The 22258-nt window shown below is 47.7% G+C and overlaps 1 protein-coding gene across 8 annotated transcripts in view; it reads right to left on the reverse strand.

The window, feature by feature from the left end:
* Nucleotides 1-10988, reverse strand: part of UBE4B (ubiquitination factor E4B) — a 148777-nt gene extending 137789 nt beyond the window's left edge. For 5 of the 8 annotated variants that reach the window (XM_024356272.3, XM_024356273.3, XM_016953845.4 and 2 more), the window contains exon 1: nt 10116-10869. In XM_024356272.3, coding sequence (XP_024212040.2) covers nt 10116-10139 — 24 coding nt within the window. In that variant the 5' untranslated portion in view covers nt 10140-10869. Of the gene's footprint in view, nt 1-10115 lie in introns of all 8 variants that reach the window. The other 3 variants (XM_024356276.2, XM_063786433.1, XM_063786443.1) reach the window with 3 other exon arrangements.
* Between the last annotated feature and the right edge of the window lie 11270 nt (nt 10989-22258).

Below are 22258 nucleotides of genomic sequence, written 5' to 3' on the forward strand. Positions count from 1 at the left end.
ACCTAAACAGGAAATGACAACTGTGTCACAACTGCCACCTGGCCAACAGTGATTACACCATCTATTTATAAGAAGCATCCCGGCCCAGCGCGTTGGCTCACGCCTGTAATCCCAGCACTTTGGGAGGCCGAGGCGGGTGGATCACGAGGTCAGGAGCTCGAGACCATCCTGGCTAACACGGTGAAACCCCGTCTCTACTAAAAATACAAAAAAAATTAGTCAGGCTTGGTGGTGGGCGCCTGTAGTCCCAGCTACTTGGGAGGCTGAGGCAGGAAAATGGTGTGAACCCGGGTGGCGGAGCTTGCAGTGAGCCGAGATTGCGCCACTGCACTCCAGCCTGGGTGACAAGAGTGAGACTCCATCTCAAAAAAAAAAAAAAAAAAAAAAAGCAGCATCTCAATTTCAAAGATATTAAAATGTGATGAAAACAAGGGGGAGGAGAGTACATCTCAGAAATGATTGAAAAACAGTTGAGATCTCAGTAAGTTTTTACTGAAAGTTGGCCGGGTGCGGTGGCTCACACCTGTAATCCCAGCACTTTGGGAGGCTGAGGCCGGTGGATCACCTGAGGTCAGGAGTTCAAGACCAGCCTGGTCAACATGGTAAAACTCCAACTGCGCTAAGAATACAAAATTAGCCGGGCATGGTGGTGCACGCCTGTAATCCCAGCTACTTGGGAGGCTGAGACAGGAGAATTGCTTGAACCCGGGAGGCGGAGGTTGCAGTGAGCTGACATTGAGCCACTGCAGTCCAGCCTGAGTGACAGAGTAAAACTCTGTCTCAAAAAATTAAAAAAAAAAAAAAAATGAATGAATGACTTTACCTCCTGCCACTGTGCCCCTTGCACAGCAGGCTCTAACCATGCTTGGCATCCTTGCTATTCCTGGAACAGCTCCAAAATGAGTTTACCTCAAGGCCTTCTGAACCTGCTGTTCCCTTTACCTGGGAACATTCTTCCCCAAGCAAGCTCCCAGCCATCCCTGAAATTCTTTTCAAGACCACCTCCTCAAAGTGCACACGTTACACATATCTGATTGTTCTCTGTACCTGTAGGCCACAGAAATACTCTGTAACAATACTCCATCCCTAAGTATTTCTCTTCACAGCACTTCTCATCAAATGACACCTTATGTGAACATGTTTGTTTGCTTGCTTCTTTGCTTTTGAGACACAGTCTCGCTCTGTCGCCCAGGCTAGAGTGCAGTGGTGCAATCTCAGCTCACTGTAACCCCTGCCTCCCGGGTTCAAGCTATTCTCCTGCCTCAGCCTCCTGAGTTGCTAGGATTACAGGCGTGCACCACCACGCCCGGCTAATTTTTGTATTTTTAGTAGAGACAGGGTTTCACCATGCTGGTCAGGCTGGTCTCGAACTCCTGACCTCGTGATCCACCCGCCTCAGCATCCCAAAGTGCTGGGATTACAGGCGTGAGCCACCGCGCCCAGCCATGTTTGTTTTTTATCCCTCTCCTCCCACTAGGACAAAGCTCCATACAGCAACGTTTGTCTGTTATCAGGGATGCAGCTAGTCAACTGTAAGCGCTGTTGAATGAACTGTTTACAGGAAGACATTTCCACTAGATACTACAAGTGCCGTGTGAGAAAATGCACTTTGCACAGAGAAGTCTTTCTGCCTTCTTTCCCTACAAGAGCTTGGGGCTACTTGATGAGCTCCACTCTCAGCAATAACAAACGGGAATGAAAGTCCACTGGAGGGCTGGGCCTGGCGGCGGGCGCCTGTAATCCCAGATACTCGAGGGGCTGACCCAGGAGAATCGCTTGAATTCAGGAGTCAGAGGTTGTAGTGAGCCAAGATAGCACCACTGCACTCCAGCATCATGCCTGTAATCCCACAACTTTGGGAGGCTGAGGTGGGTGGATCATTTGAGGTCAGGAGTTTGAGACCAGCCTGGCCAACATGGTGAAACCCCTCTACTAAAAATACAAAAATTAGCCGGGCAGTAGTGGCATGTGCCTGTAACCCCAGCTACTCGGGAGGCTGAGGCAGGAGAATCACTTGAACTCGGGAGGCGGAGGTTGCAGTGAGCAGAGATCGTGCCACTGCACTCCAGCATGGGGACAGAGCGAGACTCTGTCTTAAAAAACAAACAAACAAAAAGTCCACTGGGGCTTCCACTTCCTATCTCAGAAGGGACAGTAAGAATGCTATAAATGTGGCCGGGCACAGTCGTTCACGCTTGTAATCCCAGCACTTTGGAAGGCCGAGGCGGGGGGGATCGCCTGAGGTCAGAAGTTCGAGACCAGCCTGGCCAACATGGAGAAACCCCATCCCTACTAAAAATACAAAAATTAGCTGGGCATGCTGGCGGGAGCCTGTAATCAAAGCTACCTGGGAGGCTCAGGCAGGAGAATTGCTTGAACCCAGGAGGCAGAGGTTGCAGTGAGCCGAGATCAGGCCATTGCACTCAAGCCTGAGTGACGAGAGCGAAACTCCATCAAAAAAAAAAAGAATGCCAAAAAGGTTACAGTTGGCTGAGGTTAGTCTTGTTTTAGAGGTAGTAAAGCGATAGAAAACTCTGGAGTCAGAACCTGGATTAGAGTCCAGGTTCTACCACTTACTAGTTGTGTGCCTTTCAATAAATTAATTTCTATTAGCCTCCATTTTCTTATCTGTAAAACAGGGGATAAGGATGCCAACCTTGTGAAGCAAGTTTATATCCTTATTATCATTCTCTGTCTCTTGTCTACAGTGAACAAAAGGAGAGGAAAGGGCCTGGCAGGATACATCCCACTGTCCTCCCAGGCTTAAGAAAGAGTCCTGGTTATAAAGTGAACGGTAGCAACTATCTTCTGAGGAAAAAAGGGACCTCAGGTCCTCAGGTCTGTTACAAGGGAAGAAATGGTCAAAGAGGTGGGGATGTTAGGCCGGTGTGGTGGCTCACGCCGGTAATCCCAGCACTTTGGGAGGCTGAGGCAGGCAGATCACCTAAGGTCAAGAGTTTGAGACCGGCCAAGCCAACATGGAGAAATCCCATCTCTAATAAAAATACAAAAAAATTAGCCGGGCATGGTGGTACATGCTTGTAATCCCAGCTACTCGGGAGGCTGAGGCAGGAGAATCGCTGGAACCTGGGAGGCAGAGGTTGCAGTGAGCTGAGATCGCGCCATTGCACTCCAGCCTGGGCAACAAGAGCGAAACTCCATCTCAAAAAGAAAAGAAAAAAGAAATGGAGATGTTAGAGCACCAAGGCCAGAGTGGGGGTCTACATGTGGACTCATCTTTTTGGTGGTCCAAAATTAAACTTGCAATCTCAGCACTCTGGGAGGCTGAGGTGGGCAGATCACTTGAGCCCAGGAGTTTGAGACCAGCCTGGGCAACATGGCAAGACCCTGTCTCTACAAAATATACAAAAATTAGCCGGAGGCCTGGCGTGGTAGCTGACACCTGTAATCCCAGCACTTTGGGAGGCCATGGCAGGCGGATCACCAAGGTCTGGAGTTCAAGACCAGCCTGGCCAATATGGTGAAACACCGTCTCTACTAAAAATTAAAAAATTAGCTGGGCATGGCTGGCAGCTACTTGGAAGGCTGAGGCAGGAGAATCACTTGAACCCAGGGGGCAGAGGCTGCAGTGAGCTGAGGTTGCGCCACTGCACTCCAGCCTGGGCGACAGAGGGAGACCCTGTCTCAAAAGACGAAAAAAAAAAAAAAAAAGAAACATGTGCTTTCTCCAAAATCTGCTGCTTCTCTGGAATTCCTTATTCAACCCCTATCTATCCTTCTCCATAGCTAGAAACCAAGGTGTCATTTCTCCATCTCTCCTCCCCTCCCCTCCTTCACAGCTAACTGATCATCAAAACTGGGTTAATCACAGTCCTTGGTACTTTTGGTGTCTGTCTGCTCCCCTCCATTCCCACAGGCAATGCCTTAGTTCCCTTGGACTCCACTGCCTCGCTCCTATACACCAACAACAGCCTCCTAATATGTCTTGCAGTCTGCAGCCACCTTCTCCCAAACTACCCTTTACTCCCTTGCCACCCATCTTTCTAATCTCTTAAAATCCCTAAAAGGCATTTTACAGAGAAAGTTCAAACTCAGCCACGTGCAGTGGCTCACGCCTGTAATCCCAGCACTTTGGCAGGCAGAGGCAGGTGGACCACTTGAGGTCAGGAGTTTGAAACCAGCCTAGTCAACATGGTAAAACCCCATCTTTACTAAAAATACACACACAAAAAAAAAATCAGCAGGGCATGGTGGCATGCACCTGTAATCCCAGCTACTTGGGAGGCTGAGGCAGGAGAATCACTTGAACCCGGGAAGCAGAGGCTGCAGTGATCCGAGATCATGCCACTTCACTCCAGCCTGGGCAACAGAGAGAGATTCTGTCCCAAAAAACAACAACAAAAAGAAAGTTCAAACTCCTAAACGTTTCTGACAGCCCTCCAAGATCAGGTACCTGCCACACACCCGAGGTAAAACCCACCTCTCCAGTCACACTACTTGCTGCTGTTTCTTGAGCTCCCCAATTTCGAGCCAGTTCCCAGGGCAACTGCTACTCAGCGTTAAGTATCACTTTTTCTTGAAAGTCTTCACTAAGACCCTGCCTCTCCCGGGGTCCCTTCTCATGTTTCTTAAGTGAGTTGTGCATACCTCCACCATAGCACCTGGCACTATTCTATAACTGTTGGATTCCTATCTATCTCCTCTACTCAAATTTAATTATAATTTCTTTTTTGTTTGTTTTTCTGTGTGTGTGTTTTTTTGTTTGTTTGTTTTTTTGATGGAGTCTTGCTCTGCCTCCCAGGCTGGAGTACAATGGCGCAATCTCGGCTCACTGCAACCTGTGTCTCCTGAGTTTAAGCAATTCTCCTACTTCAGCCTCCTGAGTAGCTGGGATTACAGGTGCGCACCATCACACCCAGCAAATTTTTGTATTTTTAGTAGAGACGGGGTTTCACGTGATCCGCCTGCCTCGACCTCCCGAAGTGCTGGGATTACAGACGTGAGCCACCGCGCCCGGCCCCAACTCCCAAATTTTTAACGCGACAGGCATTTAAAAAAAAAAAATTGGGAGTGGGAGGACCAGTACCAAAAGCCCTGATCACATCATGAATGCATTCATGCAAAACAGCACTTCTACAGAAAAACTATGTATATCAAAACAGAGTGGGTCAGTGTTACGTAGGCTATTGATACAAAAGCTGTGGTGAATTTATGTCAGTTGTTGAGCAGTAGAATAAAGAGGACTTTCGAGTCAAGAGCACTGGGTTTGAATTCCAACCCCATCACTTCCAAGCCAGGTCGCTATGGACAAGTTACTTAACCTGAATCCCAGTTTCCTGACTTGTAAAATTAGGAAAACAGTACCTGCTTGATTATAATGTTTTCTCTAATGAGAAACAGCTATCAAGTGCCTGGCACAGAAAAGGCTCCTAAGGCTGCTGTTTAATGTCAATTTTCTTCCACTTACAGAACCCTGCTAAAAAGTCCAAGGTCACATATTCTGCATTTGGAAAGGAATACTTAAAACACTTTCTAAATCTTTTTTTTTTTTTTTTTGAGATAGAGTTTCACTCTTGTTGCCCAGGCTGGAGTGTAGTGGTGTGATCTCGGCCCACTGCAACCTCCGCCTCCCGGGTTCAAGCAATTCTCCTGCCTCAGCCTCCTGAGTACCTGGGATCACAGGCATGTGCCACCACGCCCAGCTAATTTTGTATTTTTAGTAGAGATGGGGTTTCTCCATGTTGGACAGGCTGGTCTCGAACTCCCGAACTCAGGTGATCCACCCGCCTCGGCCTTCCAAAGCGCTGGGATTACAGGCGTGGGCCACTGCGCCCGGCCAACACTTTCTAAAATCTTGACCACACCCGGAATCCCAGCCAACCATCTTGCAGATGAACTAGGTCATAAAGAAGAGTTAGGAGAGAAAAATCACTTACGCAATCTAATTACCACTGTCGAAAAACAGTTTAAAACACCTACTTGGCTGGGCATGGTGGCTCATGCCTGTAATCTCAGCACTTTGGGAGGCCAAGGCGGGTGGATCACTTGAGCCCAGGAGTTTGAGACCAGCCTGGGCAACATGGCAAGACCCTGTCTCTAGAAAAAAATACAAAAATTAGCCAGGTGTGGTGGCATGAGCCTGTAGTCTCAGCTTGGCAGGCTGAGGTGGGAGGATCACTTGAGCCCAGGAGGCAGAGGTTGCAGTGAGCCAAGATCATGCCACTGCATTCCAGACTGGGCGATAGAGCCAGACCCTATCTCAAAAATAAACACACCACCTACTCACAGCACCACCTTGAGATACGAAAAACAACACATGAGTAGGTTATAGAATTAATATAATGTAAATAATGATGCCTTGGAATGTAGGTTCCTGAAGAGAATGAACTTAGTCATGGTTCTGCAATGAACCTATAGGCAGTGAACTATAGGGCAATGAACTCACTGTAATACACTATATAAATAACAAACAACAGTGAAGTTAAAGTACTCTACTTAAAAGCACAAGACTACCGGGCACGGTGGCTCATGCCTGTAATCCCAGCACTTTGGGAGGCCGAGGCAGGCAGATCACCTGAGGTCAGGAGTTCAAGACCAGCCTGACCAACATGGAGAAACCCCGTCTCTACTAAAAATACAAAATTAGCTGGGTATGGTGGCGCATGCCTGTAATTCCAGCTACTTGGGAGGCTGACGCAGGAAAATCGCTTGAACCCGGGAGGCAGAGGTTGCAATGAGCCAAGATCGCGCCATTGCACTCCAGCCTGGGCAACAAGAGCGAAACTCTGTCTCACAAAAAAATTTAAAAAGCACAAGAATTCTACGTGATCTATGACAGGGACCAAAAAGTGCACATAATTTAAAAGTTCCTAAAGCTACCAGTCTGGTTATACCAGCCTTTTTCACGGACTGTATAATCATACATTTTCATTTTGTTAAAATATGAAACTCTGCCTTACCTAATTTCCTAAATTAGATTAAAAGATCACCGCCTTGCCTGTTTTAACCCTGAAATATAAGCTTGAAGTTTCAATAATATAAGTGTATTATTTTGTAATCAAATCAATGTCACCTACCATATCTGACACAAGTTTTCAACTACAGAGTAACAATACAAAGGCAAAAGCTTTGGAAATGTCTCATGAGAACTGCTTACCTAACCTCAAAAATTTTTAATTGAATTAAAAAAAAAAACTTCAAAGATATTTTTCCCAAAATAACTATTTGTCTGGCTCCCACTTTGGGAGGCTGAAGTGGGAGGATCGCTTGAGGTCAGGAGTATCAGACCATCCTGGGAAACATGGCAAGACCCCCGTCTCTACAAAAAAAAAAAAAAAAGATTTTTAAAATTAAAAACAAACGAATATTATTTGTTCTAGGTTCTGCTGAGAGTAAAATTAACAGTTATTGAACCAGCCCTTTGTGTTCTGGACAACTAATTTGTTGAAGATAATTTTACATTGATCCTGTATTAGTGAATTTAATTTTTTTCATTTATTTTAATATTCTGTTGACCTTGAAAAAAGTTTCTTCTATTTCTTCCACAAAGGTTACATGTGTTCCTCATATGGTCACACAAAAAAGTTACACCTTCCTCAAGGACTGAGGAAAGTGAAGAGACACATTTTAGATTATACAATATCTTCACTGGTCTGTAATGCCTCACTGGTTTGAAAAGAATTTTTTGGTGAAAACTCAAGTATGCAAAAGCCTCTAAACCAAGGACTATTAACAGATCATCAAAAAAAAAAAAAAAAAGTAATTTATAGGAGTAAAGGACTACTAAAAAACTACCTTGGCCGGGCGCGGTGGCTCACACCTGTAATCCCAGCACTTTGGAAGGCCGAGGCGGGCGGATCACGAGGTCAGGAGATTGAGACCATCCTGGCTAACACGGTGAAACCCCGTCTCTACTAAAAACACAAAAAATTAGCCGGGCGTGGTGGCGGGCGCCTGTAGTCCCAGCTACTCGGGAGGCTGAGGCAGGAGAATGGCGTGAACCCGGGAAGCGGAGCTTTGCAGTGAGCTGAGATTGCGCCACTGCACTCTAGCCTGGGCGACAGAGCGAGGCTCCGTCTCAAAAAAAAAAAATAAATAAATAAATAAATAAAAAATAAAAAAATAAAAAAACTATCTCTGGCCGGTCACGGTGGCTCACGCCTGTAATCCCAGCACTTTGGGACGCCGAGGCGGGCAGATCACAAGGGCAGGAAATCGAGACCATCCTGGCTAACACAGTGAAACCCCGTCTCTACTAAAAACACAAAAAAATACAAAAAACTAGCCGGGAGTGGTGGCGGGCGCTTGTAGTCCCAGCTACTCCGGAGTCTGAGGCAGGAGAATGGCGTGAACCCGGGAGGCAGAGCTTGCAGTGAGCTGAGATAGCGCCACTGCACTCCAGCCTGGGCGACAGAGCGAGACTCCGCCTCAAAAAAAAAAAAAAAAAAAAAAAAACAGTATCTCTGCCTTAAGAGAAATTACTCACTAGAATTAACATTAATGAAAAACGGGGGAGGTAGAGAAACTGTTAAAAAACCACATAAAACAGGCCAGGCGCGGTGGCTCACGCCTGTAATCCCAGCACTTTGGGAGGCTGAGGCGGGTGCATCACGAGGTCAAGAGATGGAGACCATCCTGGCCAACATGGTGAAACCCCATCTCTACTAAAAATACAAAAAATAGCCGGGCGTGGTAGCGGGCGCCTGTAGTCCCAGCTACTCAGGGGGCTGAGGCAGGAGAATGGTGTGAACCCGGGAGGCGGAGCTTGCAGTGAGCCGAGATCGCGCCACTGCACTGCAGCCTGGGCGACAGAGCAAGACTCCGTCTCAAAAAAAAAAAACCCACATAAAACAAAGCGATTCTAAGGAGATTTCTTGATATTTCCTACCGAATGAAAGAAACTGTGTAATATTCTCTTCACTTAAGATTACATTTCTGCTGTATTCGAAAAAAACAAAGTAACGCCGAATGGGCAGTCCTGATTTTCCAAACCAAGTATTCAAGTATCACAATCAACAAAATCATTTGCTTCCTTTCCTACCTGACCCTTAACACACCACTGCGTGTCCTATCCCAGGAGAATTTCAGTCCCTAAGTAAACACACTAAGTACTCTGTAGCTAAAACTGGAGCATGGAAGTCTTGTAGTACAATCAACTTGATGGATGACTGCTTTCCTAATACTGTAGGGAAGTTTACATGATGAACCAGTGAAGAAATGTGGAGGTAGGCTAAAGAGGGTATGGCCAGTAGGGGTCCTGAAAGGGAAGCTCCTAATTTGCAAAAAGGAAGAGAAAAGGCAGTAGAATCAGAAGAAATTCCTTGTACCCTAATTGCCACTGCTTTTTGGTTTTGTTTTGTTTTTTTTTTTTTACAACAACCTAATTTATTAAACAATCTTTAAAACATCAAGAAGTAGATCTGTATAACTCCTTTAAGAAATGAGAACAGGAGAGAGTTTAGAAAGTCATTTGCTTCCACTTGCTTCCCGTTCAGTCTCTGCTACAGCAAAACACAAGTTTGAAAGATTCAAGAAGTAGGAAAAGATAGAATGTAACAGAAGAATGCCAGAAGTCATTAGTGGTCTATTAAGTACTAGAATATAACTGGAATTCTCTAAACTGTGGAGAAGATACATATTTTGTTAAATATCAAAGAATCTGTCTGTAAACCACCCCTCAAGCAAAAATATATGTTTAATCAGCTTATACAGTGAAATAACCACACATATCTGGAATTTCGAATGCTTTCTTTAAAAATATTCACCCACCATACATTCTCATTCCATCCAAAATTGTCCTTTAAATTCCTGAAGACACAGACACACACACACTTTAACTTCATGTAAATCTCGCCCTTCTTGTTTGCATACCCTGAAGAAAAGAATAAACACCTCAAGATGCTCTCTCCTCTTGTTCATACCCTAAAAGAACACTCGGAAAGAAGCAAATGGAGTTCAGAATGAAGAAAGAAGGCAACAGAATAAAGGAAAACAAAACCAGAGACCCTATCGGGGAGTCACGTTATTCTTGGAAAATATCATCTCCGTTCCTTCTCCAAGCCCAAAGGCCAGACAGCACTGGCGCAATACCATCCCTGTCCAAAGCGCTAACGAGTTGCCAACTAATCCCTCAAGGTGTCCCCCAACCTCCTCACCTCATCAGCGCTCAGCTCCTCCATCGCTTTCCTCTTAATGGTGAAAGGCGTTAAGGAGAGATCCTTCTGTTCTCGAGACCACGGCGGGAGGAAGGAGAGTGGAAGGTGTCTATCAGGCTGTCTGGTCCCCCGAATGGGGGAGGTTTCAGAATTGCATAGTCAGAGGTTAAAAAATAAGAACACGAGAGGCACTAAACTGCCTTGGCTTCGGTCACTCCAGTCGCCCCACAGACTACTACAGCCGCTTGTTCCCTGAGCAGCCTCCTTTGGCCGCCACTGCTGCTGCTACAGGGTTATCTTAAGGCGCCACTTATTACCCTCTGCTTCCCAGGTTACCCAGCTAGGCAGCGCGGTCTCCAGTTCGTCTCGTGCCCCGAGCCTGCTGTTTCTTCGTGATAGTGGCGCGGTAGCTGCGTTCCTACAGCAGATCCTGCTCTCCTTCCTACCCTTTGCTCCTGGCGGGAACTGGTCGACTGCAGAGTGGATACCCCGAGGTAAGGCGACCCCACAGCCGTCCTGGCAGAGCCCAGCACTGTAAGGGAAGCCCCTCCCCTCCCAAAGCAGGCCGGCCACGCCCCGCCTCCACGCCGGAGCCCGGGTAGGGGGGAGGGGGAGGATGGGATGCGCGTAGCTCTCGCTGGAAGAGTAAATCCTCCTACCCCTCCACCCCTACTCTTTCCCCCTCGCCCCACCAAGTATTATTCATCAAAACAACAGGGCGGCCATCTTTGAAAGGGATCACGTGACCCCCGTCAGGGAGGCGGGGCTTCTGGCGCCGGGACGTGGCAGCCAATAGGCCGCGGGCGCCGCGCCGCCGAGTTCCTCTCGCCTGCGTCCTCTCCCCGCCTCCGTCCCACCGCGTCCCGCGCAGCCGCGCCGGACGTGGGGAGGGGCAAAGGGAGGCTGGCGGCTGGGCGGGGCGTTGCCACGGCGACCGCGCTGGGGCTGCGGGCGCGGCGGGCCTGAGCCAGGTAGGCTGGCATGGGGAGGGACGACTCCCAGACTCGCGTCGGGGAAGATCCGCCAGAAGGTGGCGCTGGCCCGCGGCCCGGGGGCCCGCCGCGCCTCCGTTGTTCCCAATCGCCTGCTTTTCTGTGACTTGGGGGCCTAGAAACACCTCATCGCTCCCACTGGACTGTGCGCGCCCGCCGCCTAAGCGAGGGAAAAGAAAACGGAAAACGTCTCCTTGACCCCGGGAGCGTGATCTACCGTATTGAGCGCTCATTTTCTGAAACATCTGCCACACACTCTTCCACCTCCTCCAGGAAAGCCCAGTTGGAAGAAAACTCGAACACAAGAACTCCCATTCATTTTATTTTACCTTGGCCTTTTAGAGATACTTCCTGGGTTTTTTTTTTTTTAAGTGTGTTCAAAAAGTATTGGTAAAATTTGAAAGTATAAATGGATGAGAGACCCAAATCACTGAATTGTACACAGCAAATGCAAGGAAGACGTTTGGAGTCAGTGGGGGAAAACCATCCTCAGGTGCACAAGAATACAAATATTTGGCCGGGCGCGGTGGCTCACGCCTGTAATCCCAGCACTTTGGGAGGCCAAGGCGGGCGGATCACGAGGTCAGGAGATCGAGACCATCCTGGCTAACACGGTGAAACCCCGTCTCTACTAAAAAATACAAAAAATCAGCCAGACGTGGCGGCGGGCGCCTGTAGTCCCGGCTACTCGGGAGGCTGAGGCAGGAGAATGGCGTGAACCCGGGAGGCGGAGCTTGCAGTGAGCCGAGATCGCGCCACTGCACTCCAGCCTGGGCGACAGAGCGCGACTCCATCTCAAAAAAAAAATATATATATATATATATGTATATATATATTTATAAAATATAAATCTAAGTTGAGCGATCAAAGTAACAGTACCATGAAATTCCAGATTTTGCCGCTGACGAAGACTATAAGTGGATTGGATGGCTCACTAAGCCATAAAGACTGCATTCCAGAATTAAGAGTTACAATGTATTTGCTACATGCTTAAAATAGGAACCTGACTACTAGATATGTAAGGAATTTGTGAGTAAAAATATGTAAGGAATTTGTGAGTAAAAATAAATCACTGCTGGCTTTGCATATTATCTGCTCTCCAGGAAAGGAATTCTGTGTAAGCCAGAACTTGAACCCCTGGTGACACTGATGTTAAAAGTTTACTTTTTTTAACCTCATTATTGCCATCTAATTTACATACCATACAATTCACCCAATTAAGGTGTACAGTGGTTTTATTATGTTCACAGTTCAGTCATCCTCACTGTCCAATTTCAGAACATTTTCATCATCCCAAAAAGAAACCCTCAAAGCCATTAACAGTCACTCCCGGGCCGGGCGCAGTGGCTCACGCCTGTAATCCCAGCCCTTTGGGAGGCCAAGGCGGGTGGATCAAGAGGTCCGGAGTTTAAGACCAGCCTGGCCAAGATGGTGAAATACAAAATACAAAAATTAGAAGGGCGTGGTGGCGGGCACCTGTAATCCCAGCTACTTGGGAGTCTGAGGCAAAGAATTGCTTGAACCCGGGAGGCAGAAGTTGTAAGGAGCCGAGATCGTGCCACTGCACTCCAGCCTGGGCAACAGAGCGAGACTCCGTCACAAAAAAAAAAGACTCCTGCAGGATAACGACCTTCTGTCTTGGTGAATTTGCCTATTCTGGACATTTCACATCAGTGGAGCAATACACGGTGTGGCCTTTGGGGTTTGGCTTCCTTCACTTAGCATATGTTTTCAAGGTTCACGCATATTGTAGCATATATCTGTACTTCATTTCTTTAATGCCAAATGTATCACTGTATTGCTGTAGCGCATTTTGTTTATCAATTCATAGTGATATTTGGGTTGTTTCCACCTTTTGACAATTATGAGTAATGCTGCTATAAACATTCATGTACAAGTGTTTGTTTGGACATATGTTTTTATTTTTATTCCTTTTAGGCATATACCTAGGAGAGGAATTGCTGGGTTACATGTTTGGCTTTTTGAGAAACTGTCAAACTGTTTTCCAAAGCAGCTGCACTGCCACCAGCAATGTGTGAGGGTTCTAACTTCTCCACATCTCTACCAACAATGGTTTTTGTCTGTCTTTTTTATTGTAGCCACACCAGTAGATGTGAAATGGTATCTCTTTGTGGTTTTGTTTTTCATTTTCCTAGGAGCTAATGATGTTGAACATCTGCTTAGGTTTATCTTCTTTGGACAAATACCTATTCATTCATATTCTCTGTTCTTTTTTTTTTTTTTTTTTGAGATGGAGTCTTGCTCTGTCACCAGGCTGGAGTGCAGTGGCGCGATCTCAGCTCACTGCAACCTCCACCTCCCAGGTTCAAGTGATTCTCCTGCCTCAGCCTCCCAAGTAGCTGGGCCTACAGGCGCCCACCAGCATGCCTGGCTAATTTTTGTATTCTTAGTAGAGATGAGATTTCACCACGTTGGCCAGGATGCTCTCGTGGATCTCTTGACCTCGTAATCCGCCCACCTCCGCCTCCCAAAATGCTGGGGTTACAGGCATGAGCCACCGCGCCCGGCTTTTTCTCTTTCTTTTCTTTTTTCTTTTTTTTAAGACAGAATCTTGCTCTGTCACCCAGGCTGGAGTGCACTGACACAATCTCGGCTCACCGCAACCTCTGCCTCCTGGGTTCAAGCGCTTTTCCTGCCTCAGCCTCCCGAGTAGCTGGGATTACAAGCATGGGCCACCACGCCCAGCTAATTTTTGTATTTTTAGTAGAGACAGGGTTTTGCCATGTTAGCCAGGCTGATCTCAAACTCCTGACCTCAAGTGATCCACCCACATCGGCCTCCCAAAGTGCTGGAATTACAGGCGTGAGCCACTGCACCCGGCCCTCTGTTTTTTTGTGTGTGTTTTTGTTTTTTTGTTTTGTTTTTCTTTTTCCCTCTGTTCATTTTTAATTGGGTTGTCTTCTTTTTTTTTTCTTTCTTTCTTTCTTTATTTTTTTATTGATCATTCTTGGGTGTTTCTCGCAGAGGGGGATTTGGCAGGGTCATAGGACAATAGTGGAGGGAAGGTCAGCAGATAAACAAGTGAACAAAGGTCTCTGGTTTTCCTAGGCAGAGGACCCTGCGGCCCTCCGCAGTGTTTGTGTCCCTGGGTACTTGAGATTAGGGAGTGGTGATGACTCTTAACGAGCATGCTGCCTTCAAGCATCTGTTTAACAAAGCACATCTTGCACCGCCCTTAATCCATTTAACCCTGAGTGGACACAGCACATGTTTCAGAGAGCACAGGGTTGGGGGCAAGGTCACAGATCAACAGGATCCCAAGGCAGAAGAATTTTTCTTAGTACAGAACAAAATGAAAAGTCTCCCATGTCTACTTCCTTCTACACAGGCACAGCAACCATCCGATTTCTCAATCCTTTCCCCACCTTTCCCCCCTTTCTATTCCACAAAACCGCCAGTGTCATCATGGCCCGTTCTCAATGAGCTGCTGGGTACACCTCCCAGACGGGGTGGTGGTCGGGCAGAGGGGCTCCTCACTTCCCAGTAGGGGCGGCCGGGCAGAGGCGCCCCTCACCTCCCGGACGGGGCGGCTGGCCGGGCGGGGGGCTGACCCCCCCACCTCCCTCCCGGATGGGGCGGCTGGCCTGGCGGGGGCTGACCCCCACCTCCCTCCCGGACGGGGCGGCTGCCGGGCGGAGACGCTCCTCACTTCCCAGACGGGGTGGCTGCCGGGCGGAGGGGCTCCTCACTTCTCAGACGGGGCGGTTGCCAGGCAGAGGGTCTCCTCACTTCCCAGACGGGGCGGCCGGGCAGAGACGCTCCTCACCTCCCAGACGGGGTGGCGGCCGGGCAGAGGCGCTCCTCACATTCCAGACGGGGTGGCGGGGCAGAGGCGCTCCCCACATCTCAGACGATGGGCGGCCGGGCAGAGACGCTCCTCACTTCCTAGATGGGATGGCGGCCAGGCAGAGACGCTCCTCACTTTCCAGACTGGGCAGCCAGGCAGAGGGGCTCCTCACATCCCAGACGATGGTCGGCCAGGCAGAGACGCTCCTCACTTCCCAGACGGGGTGGTGGCCGGGCAGAGGCTGCAATCTCGGCACTTTGGGAGGCCAAGGCAGGCGGCTGGGAGGTGGAGGTTGTAGCAAGCCGAGATCACGCCACTGCACTCCAGCCTGGGCACCATTGAGCACTGAGTGAATGAGGCTCCGCCTGCAATCCCGGCACCTCAGGAGGCCGAGGCTGCCGGATCACTCGCGGTTAGGAGCTGGAGACCAGCCCGGCCAACACAGCGAAACCCCGTCTCCACCAAAAAAATACAAAAACCAGTCAGGCGTGGCGGCACTCAGCAGGCTGAGGCAGGAGAATCAGGCAGGGAGGTTGCAGTGAGCCGAGATGGCAGCAGTACAGTTCAGCTTCGGCTCGGCATCAGAGGGAGACCATGGAAAGAGAGGGAGAGGGAGACCGTGGGGAGGGGGAGGGGGAAGGGTTATTTGTCTTATTGTTGAGTTATAAGAGTTCTTTTGTTTGTTTTTATGTTGTTTATATTTATACGATTCCCAAACCATTTTTCTTTTATTATTATTTTTTGAGTTGTAAAAGTTATTTACATATTCTGGATACTAGTCCTTTATCAGATATATGATTTGCAAATATTTTCTCCCATTCTGTGGATGTCTTTTCACTTTCTTGATTGTATAATTTGCAGCACAAAAACAAAACAAAACAAAAATACAACAAAAAAAACTTTTAATTTGGGCCTGATATAGTGGTTCACACCTGTAATTCCAGCACTTTGGGAGGCCGAGGTGAGGGGATCGCCTGAGGCCAGCACCAGCCTGGGCAACATAGCGACCCTATCTCTACAGAAAACAAAACAAATCAAAACAAAACAAAAAAATAGTCAGGCTCATGGCCTGGTGCCGTGGCTCACACCTGTAATCCCAGCACTTTGGGAGGCCAAGGCAGGTGGATCACCTGCGGTCGGGAGTTCGAGACCAGACTGACCAACATGGAGAAACCCCGTCTCTACTAAAAACACAAAATTAGCTGGGCGTGGTGGCATATGCCAATAATCCAAGCTACTCGGGAGGCTCAGGCAGGAGAATCGCTTGAACCTGGGAGGCAGAGACTGTGGTGAGCCGATATCACGCCATTGCACTTCAGCCTGAGCAACAAGAGTGAGACTCCATCTCAAAAAAAAAAATGCAGGCTCAGTGGTGCCTGCCTATAGTCCCAGCTACCCAGGAGGCTGAGACAGGATGATCACTTGAGTCCGGGAGATCATGGCTGCAGTGAGCTATTATCATGCCATAACACTCCAGTCTGGGTGAGAAAGTGAGACCTTGTCTCTAAAAACTAAACTGAAAAAAATTTTTTTAATTTGATATAGTCCAACTTATCTATTTTTAGTTTTGTCACTTCTGCTTGTACTGTAATACATTTGCTTTTACAAGTCATATTTAATAGTTTAATATTCAGATATTATAAGAAAGTATCCTTCCCATTTTGTGGTTAGAGAAAGTGAAAGATACAATATCTAGTATATATTGAGTATTCAAGAAAATGCAAGATAAAATACTGTTGTACATTTATTTGCTGAGTAGTGATATTGTAAAAATTATTATACCACAGAATTTTGTTCACCATAAATTCCATGTTCTGTCTAGCTTATCAATGATTCAACCTTTTATTCTGATAGATGGATTTTCTGACATAGGATTGATTTTTTTTCAAGATGTTTCACTATTTTAAGGCCAAGAAATACATGGACGTTTTTCCTGTTTACAGGGGAATTCCACTCCTTTTCTTTTTCTTCAACTCTAAAGTACTCTTTCAGCAAATAGAATGTAATTTTATAGAATCAGAAAAATTAGAGACCAGGCATGGTGGTTGACACGTGTAATCCCAGTACTTTGGGAGGCCGAGGCGGGCAGATCACTTGAGGTCAGGAGTTCAAGACCAGCCTGGACAACATGGCGAAACCCCATCTCTGCTAAAAATACAAAAATTAGGCCAAGCGTGGTGGCTCATGCCTGTAATCTCAACACTTTGGGAGGCCAAGGCGGGCGGATCACGAGGTCAGGAGTTCAAGACCAGCCTGGCCAACATGGTGAAACCCTGTTTCTACTAAAAATACAAAAATTAGCTGGGCGTGGTGGCTCACGCCTGTAATCCCAGCACTTTGAGAGGCCCAGGCGGGCAGATCACCTGAGGTCAGGAGTTCAAGAGCAGCCTGGCTAACATGGTGAAACCCCGTTTCTGGCCGGGCGCGGTGGCTCACGCCTGTAATCCCAGCATTTTGGGAGGCAGAGGTGAGTGGATCACGAGGTCAGGAGATTGAGACCATCCTGGCTAACATGGTGAAACCCCGTCTCTACTAAAAAACCAAAAAATTAGCCCAGCGCAGTGGCGGGCGCCTGTAGTCCCAGCTACTCGGGAGGTTGAGGCCAGAGAATCGCTTGAACCCGGGAGGCGGAGCTTGCAGTGAGCCAAGATCGCGCCACTGCACTCCAGCCTGGGCGACAGAGCGAGATTCCATCTCAAAAAAAAAAAAAAGAAACCCCGTTTCTACTAAAAATACAAAAATTAGCCAGGCGTGGTGGCAGGCGCCTGTAATCCCAGCTACTCGGGAGGCTGAGGCAGGAGAATCACTTGAACCTGGGAGGCAGAGGTTGCAGTGAGCCAAGATCGCACCACCGCACTCCAGCCTGGGCAACAGAGCAAGATTCCATCTCCAAAAAAAAAAAAAAAATCAGCTGGGTGTGGTGGCCCATGCCTGTAGTCCCAGCTACTCAGGAGACTGAGGCAGGAGAATTGCTTGAACCCAGGAGGCAGAGGTTGCAGTGAGCCGAGATCACACCACTGCACTCCAGCCTGGGCAACAGAGTGAGACTCCAACTCAAAAAAAAAAGAGAAAAATTGGAAACAAAGTCTCTAGCCATATAATGTACTTATCAGGGTAATTTTTTGTTTGTTTGTTTGTTTTTTGAGACAGGGTCTTGCCCTGTTTCCCAGCCTTGAGTACAATGGTGCAAACATGGCACACTGTAGCCTCGACCTCCTGGGCTCAAGCAATTTTCCCACCTCAGCCTCCCAAGTAGCTGGGCTTATAGGCGCATGCCACCATGCCAGGCTAATTTTTAATTTTTGTAGAGATAGGGTCTCACTATGTTGCTCAGGCTGGTCTCAAACTCCTGGGCTCAAGTGATCCTTCTGCTTCACCCTCCCAAAGTGTTAGGATTACAGGCATGAGCCACCACACTCAGCCCCCAGGGTCTTTTACAGGATGAATCTCTCTAATACACTTTTTAGTGCCTTTACAGTTGTGTTCTAACTTGTCTAAGTGATGGAGTTTCCACCACTTTCCTTGGGAGAAGCTTTCCTATAATATCATAAATAACAGTGTGTCAGAGTTGTTTGTAATACATAGCCCATATTTTCATTGTTTGGTTCAGTTTCTTCCATTTAAGCATTACATTACCTCCTTTGGATGGTGCAAAATACTCTGTCTGCCTCCCTTAGTAACTACCAAGCAACAGGACCTTAGTTAGTTCTTAGAATTACCTGGAAACCAGCAAAAAAAAAAAAAAGTTTTTTACCTAGCAACAAATAAAGGAGGAGACCACAGAACAAACTGAAATGTGAGACTGAAATAAAAGTTATGCCTCAGCAGGCAGATCACCTGAGGTCAGGAGTTCCAGACCAGCCTGGCCAGTATGGTGAAACCCCGTCTCCACTAAAAATACAAAAATTAGCTGGGTGTGGTGGCACACGCCTGTAATCCCAGTTACTCAGGAGGCTGAGGCAGGAGAATCGCATGAACTCGGGAGGCAGAGGTTGCAGTTAGCCTAGATGGTGCCACTGCACTCCAGCCTGGAGGACAGAGCAAGACTCCGTATCCAAAAAAAAAGCCTCCTAGTTAATGAAAAAGTTTTTGTGAAGGTAAATTCTAGAATTTGTAATATTTTAGGATAGCTTTTATTCAAGTGCCAGAGCATAGAGAGCTCACCAGGTTAAGATATGTTTTTCTGATAATCTTCCTGATAATCTACAAAACTAGAGCCAGCAATCTTCCTGATCTTCTTAGATCTACAAAGCCACCTACAACCGTAAGGATGTGCTGTTATCTCGGCTGCCATCAGAGATCAACTCCTTCATCTGGACTCTGGATTCCTTTCTCTCCTTTCTCTCTCACCTTCTCAAGGACTTTGGTCCAGCATTTATCCCCTCTCATCTGCAACATCACACTCTTCTCACTGGACACACCTGTGGTAGGAACACAAACTTTCTTTCATTTATGTACTTGTTTGTTTGTTTGAGATAGGGGTTTGTTCTGTAATCAGGGCTGGAGTATACTGGCATGGTCACTGGCTCACTGCAGCCCCGACCTCCTGGGCCCAAGTAATCCTCCCACCTCAGCCTCCTGAGTAGCTGAGACTACAGGCATGAACCATCACACCCAACTAATTTTTGTATTTTTTGTAGAGACAGGGTCTCCCTATGTTGCCCAGGCTGGTCTCAAACACCTGGCCTCAAGCGATCCTCCTACATCAGCCTCCCAAAGTGCTGGGATTACAAGTGTGATCTTTAAACACATACTAACTTGGTCAGGCGAGGTGGCTCGCACCTGTAATCCCAGCACTTTTGGAGGTTGAGGCAGGTGGATCACGTGATGTCGGGAGTTCGAGACCAGCCTGACCAATATGGAGAAACTCTGTCTCTACTAAAAATACAAAATTAGCCAAGCATGGTGGTGCATGCTTGTAGTCCCAGCTACTCAGGAGGCTGAGGCAGGAGAATCGCTTGAACCTGGGAGGCAGAGGTCGTGGTGAACCAAGATCACGCCGTTGCACTCCAGCCTGGGTAACAAGAGTGAAACTCTGCCTCAAAACAAAAACAAAAACAAAAACAAGTACAACAAAAAACATACTAATTTTAGGCCGGGTGCGGTGGCTCACGCCTGTAATCCCAGCACTTTGGGAGGCCGAGGCCGGCAGATCACGAGGTCAGGAGATCGAGACCATCCCGGCTAACATGGTGAAACCCCGTCTCTACTAAAATAAAAAAATTAGCCGGGCGTGGTGGCGGGCGCCTGTAGTCCCAGCTACTCGGGAGGCTGAGGCAGGAGAATGGCGTGAACCTGGGAGTTGGAGCTTGCAGTGAGCCGAGATCACGCCACTGCACTCCAGCCTGGGCAACAGAGCAAGACTCCGTCTCAAAAAAAAAAAAAATACTAATTTTAAAAACTCTGTAGGCAGCCTACAGTATTATGTTATAGCAGCCTGAACAGATTAAGAGAGGGAAGGGTCCAGGCTCAGTGGCTCGCGCCTGTAATCTTTATGTTGCCCAGGCTGGTCTCAAACCCCTGGCTTCAAGTGATCCTCCTACGTCAGCCTCCCAAAGTGCTAGGATTACAAGTGTGATCTTTAAACACATACTAACTTGGCTGGGTGAGGTGGCTCACGCCTGTAATCCCAGCACTTTGGGAGGCTGAGGCAGACAGATCACGAGGTCAGGAGATCAAGACCATCCTGGCCAACATGGTGAAACCCCGTCCCTACTAAAAATGCAAAAATTAGCCGGGCATGATGGCATGTGCCCGTAGTCCCAGCTACTCAGGAGGCCAAGGCAAGAGAATCGCTTGAACCCGGGAGGCAGAGGTTGCAGTGAGCCGAGATCGTGCCACTATACTCCAGCCTGGGCAACAGAGCGAGACTCTGTCTCAAAAAAAAAGGAGTTGAGATCAGCCTGGGCAACATGGTAAAACCCCATCTCTACTAAAAATACAAAAATTAGCCAGGTGTGGTGGCGGGCGCCTGTAATCCCAGCTACTTGGGAGGCTGAGGCACAAGAATCCCTTGAACCCTGGAGGCGGAGGTTGCAGTGAGCCAAGATTGCACCACTGCACTTCAGCCTGGGTGACGGAGCGAAACTCCATTACAAAAAAAAAAAAAAAAAAAAAAAAAGACTGTTTTACAAACTCCCCTAAAGATTGCACCCAGAAGTTATAATGAAATCCTTATGAGCACGTCGAGGAAATATCAAAAGCAAAACTCTTATCTGTGGAGAACCGAAGACTCTTAAGGGCAAGAAACTGAGGGAAAATAATCTGCTACAAAAGGTCTCAGGAAATAAAGATTCTTGCTGTGGACAGAAACAAAGAGAATATTAAAAAGTATTCATTATAGGCCAGGCACAGTGGCTCACGCCTGTAATTCCAGCACTTTGGGAGGCTGAGGCAAGTGGATCATGAGGTCAGGAGTTTGAGACCAGCCTGGCCAGCATAGTGAAACCCCCATCTCTACTAAATATACAAAAATTAGCCGGGCGTGGTGGCCCATGCCTGTAATTCCAGCTACTCAGGAGGCTGAGACAGGAGAATCGCTTGAGCCTGGGAGGCGGAGGTTGCAGTGAGCCAAGATCATGCCATTGCACTCCAGCCTGGGTGACAAGAGCAAGACTCCATCTCAAAAAAAAAAGTATTCATTATAAATATATTGACTGAATTTCACTGTCTGAGACTCCATATGAAAAGGCTAGGCCAGGTGCAGCGGCTCATACCTATAATCTCAGGACTTTGGGAGGCCGAGGCAGACGGATTGTATTAGAAACGGCAACCAAGAGACATATTAATTCATTTTTAAGATAAGCCTATTACATGCAGAGTGGCCTTGTTTGACATTTTTGCAAATCTCTTTAATGTCTGGCTTAATAGAAGACAGCTGAATTCTCAGATGTACTCTGGGTCAGGTCAGTCATGATGTGGCCTGGCAGGAAGTCTCCAGAAGACTCCCATATGCTCATGAGAGAAAGAGAATGAAGAGCAAATATCATCTCAGGATTATCATGAAAATAGCTTTGATCTCACAGATACCCTTAAAAGGTCTCGGGATCCCCGGGTCCTCAGATCACGGTTTGAGAACACTGTCCATTGGGGGCATAATCCATTTGCCATCAATTTGTCACATACCTCCAGCAGGCCAAGGTGGGCAGATCACCTGAGGTCAGGAGTTCGAGACCAGCCTGGCCAACATGGTGAAACCCCCTCTCTACTCAAAATGCAAAAATTAGCTGGGCGTGGTGGCAAGTGCCTGTAATCCCAGCTACTTGGGAGGCTGAGGCAGGGGAATCACTTGAACCCAGGAGACAGAGGTTGCAGTGAGCTGAGATTGTGCCACTCCACTCCAC

Source organism: Pan troglodytes, chromosome 1 (assembly GCF_028858775.2).
Source record: "Pan troglodytes isolate AG18354 chromosome 1, NHGRI_mPanTro3-v2.0_pri, whole genome shotgun sequence".
Classification (NCBI taxonomy): domain Eukaryota; kingdom Metazoa; phylum Chordata; class Mammalia; order Primates; family Hominidae; genus Pan; species Pan troglodytes.